General features: G+C 46.3%; 1 protein-coding gene across 1 annotated transcript; it reads right to left on the reverse strand.

The window, feature by feature from the left end:
* Nucleotides 1-483: 483 nt before the first annotated feature.
* LOC123176618 (uncharacterized) lies at nt 484-1,374 on the reverse strand. Its single transcript, XM_044590736.1, has 4 exons — nt 1,154-1,374; nt 853-1,001; nt 692-754; nt 484-612 (listed from the first exon to the last, which is right to left on the reverse strand). The coding sequence occupies exons 1-4, from the start codon at nt 1,304-1,306 to the stop codon at nt 549-551; spliced, it is 429 nt and encodes a 142-aa protein (XP_044446671.1). The 5' UTR covers nt 1,307-1,374; the 3' UTR covers nt 484-548.
* Nucleotides 1,375-1,931: the final 557 nt, after the last annotated feature.

The raw sequence follows: 1,931 nt of genomic DNA on the forward strand, positions 1-1,931 counted from the left end.
CTCGCCCCAACACTTTTTAACTAGAACTCCGTTAGCTCTGAAAGCGGCTCCGAACAGGCCCTAAGTATCGACGGTTGTCCAAATGAGTGGCTAGAACACATTTAAGCACTTGAACGGCAGCACAGAATATATTGAAGTTATATTGAGGAGCAGACAGAGTAGAACACAACTCTTAATACAATCCAGAGTGTAATACTACTGTTCTAACTTGCACATACACTCTCACATGTCTGCAAATTACTTGCTACTACCTCGGTCCGGGTTTATTGGTCCACATCATATTTTGTGCCAAATTTTGACCATAGATTAAACTAACAAAATATTCACGCATATCACCAAACATTATATTTTTGAAAATTATGTTCAAATACGAATCCAATGAGATAATTTTTCTTGACGTGCATTAACATTTTATTAGTTAAATCTTTAGTCAAAATTTGGCACAAACTACAAGGGGACCTATAAACCAGGACGGAGGTAGTAGCTGAGTAGAGGGAGCACTTGAACTGAAGCCACAACGATGAGGACTGCAGGGCATTGCCTTCCACTTAACTTGAATACAGAATCAGGCCCCTATCCACTTCCAAGTAAACTATGGTACCATCTTGCCATCTGTCGGTCCAATTTTTCCAATGTAAGTTGGTTTTGTATAATCGGTGTGAACGGCACGAGAAACAGAAAGAAAGAATACCTGTCATCGTAGTTCGTCCCATCATCCGAGGAATCCAATCTCTGGACACCTTGGTCTCTGTCACTGAAAAATGTTTTTTTTCTTCACTCAAATTAAGTGTGTCAAGAAAATACATGTTACCCGATAATGGCATTGATAGAGGTAACAGACATAAAACATACCTTCCTGATGAAGGGAGCTCCAATTTCTGTAAAACTTTCAAAATATACCTCCTTGGCAGGAAAGGAGTATGGTCAGTTCTTCCATCATAGAAGTTCATGCCAACAAAATTTCCATCCGCAAAATTAACAAGGGGGCCTCCAATCCCAGCCTAGTCCAAAATCACAAGCCAAGTTTAGACCTTTGTACCTCAAGCACATATATATAGGTCAATAAAGTAACAATTCATATGGATGCTGATGAAACTATTTATAGTGGGTACCAAGAATAAAAGCGGGCAATAGAAATCACCAGTGTATATACCTTCTTGATTTCACAAGTGGGCAGCCTGAGGTCTTTGCAGCGACGTGTTATAGGATCTCCACTCACTACCCCCATTGAGCCGCATAATAATCCCTCTTCAGGCTCACGACCTATAGCTACAACATTTTTAGGTTCAGGCTCTTCACGAGACATTTTTCTCCTCTACGCGGGAGGGAGGATGGTTGGATTTAAGAAAACGAGATTGTTACCGAGGGGTGTTGTGTACGCCGCGGAATCGGGGTTTTGATCCGCGACTTTTTGGGGTTTTATATCGTGGAGGGATGGGGGGGAAAGAGGGAGTCCTTCACGGGTAGGCCTTCAAATATCCAGACCGGGATCAAATCGTATACGACACACAGATAAATAAAGGAAGGAAAAAAGCCAGGGATCAGCCCCCGAAAGAAGAAGAAATCCAACCTAGCTTGCGTTTGGCCCCCGAGCGTGGCAGTGTCTTTGATCGCCGTTCCACGTACGTCCCGCCGCCATGGGCGAGCGCGAGCGCGCCCACGTGATCCGCGGCCGCCGCGGCAGCTCCATGCTGGATGATGACGATCTCCTCTGGGAGATCCTTCTCCGCCTTCCGCCGCAGCCGTCCTCCCTCCCACGTGCCTCCGCAGTCTGCAAGCAGTGGCGGCGCCTCACAACAGATCCAGTGTTCCTCCGCCGGTTCTGCGAGCATCACCGGGAGCCGCCCCTCCTTGGCGTCTTCGGGTACCACGAAGAACACTTCGTGTTCGCTCCTTCCCTGGACCTCCCCAACCCTACCCGTGCGCTTTGA

Source organism: Triticum aestivum, unplaced genomic scaffold, assembly GCF_018294505.1.
Source record: "Triticum aestivum cultivar Chinese Spring unplaced genomic scaffold, IWGSC CS RefSeq v2.1 scaffold160694, whole genome shotgun sequence".
NCBI classification, from domain to species: Eukaryota; Viridiplantae; Streptophyta; class Magnoliopsida; order Poales; family Poaceae; genus Triticum; species Triticum aestivum.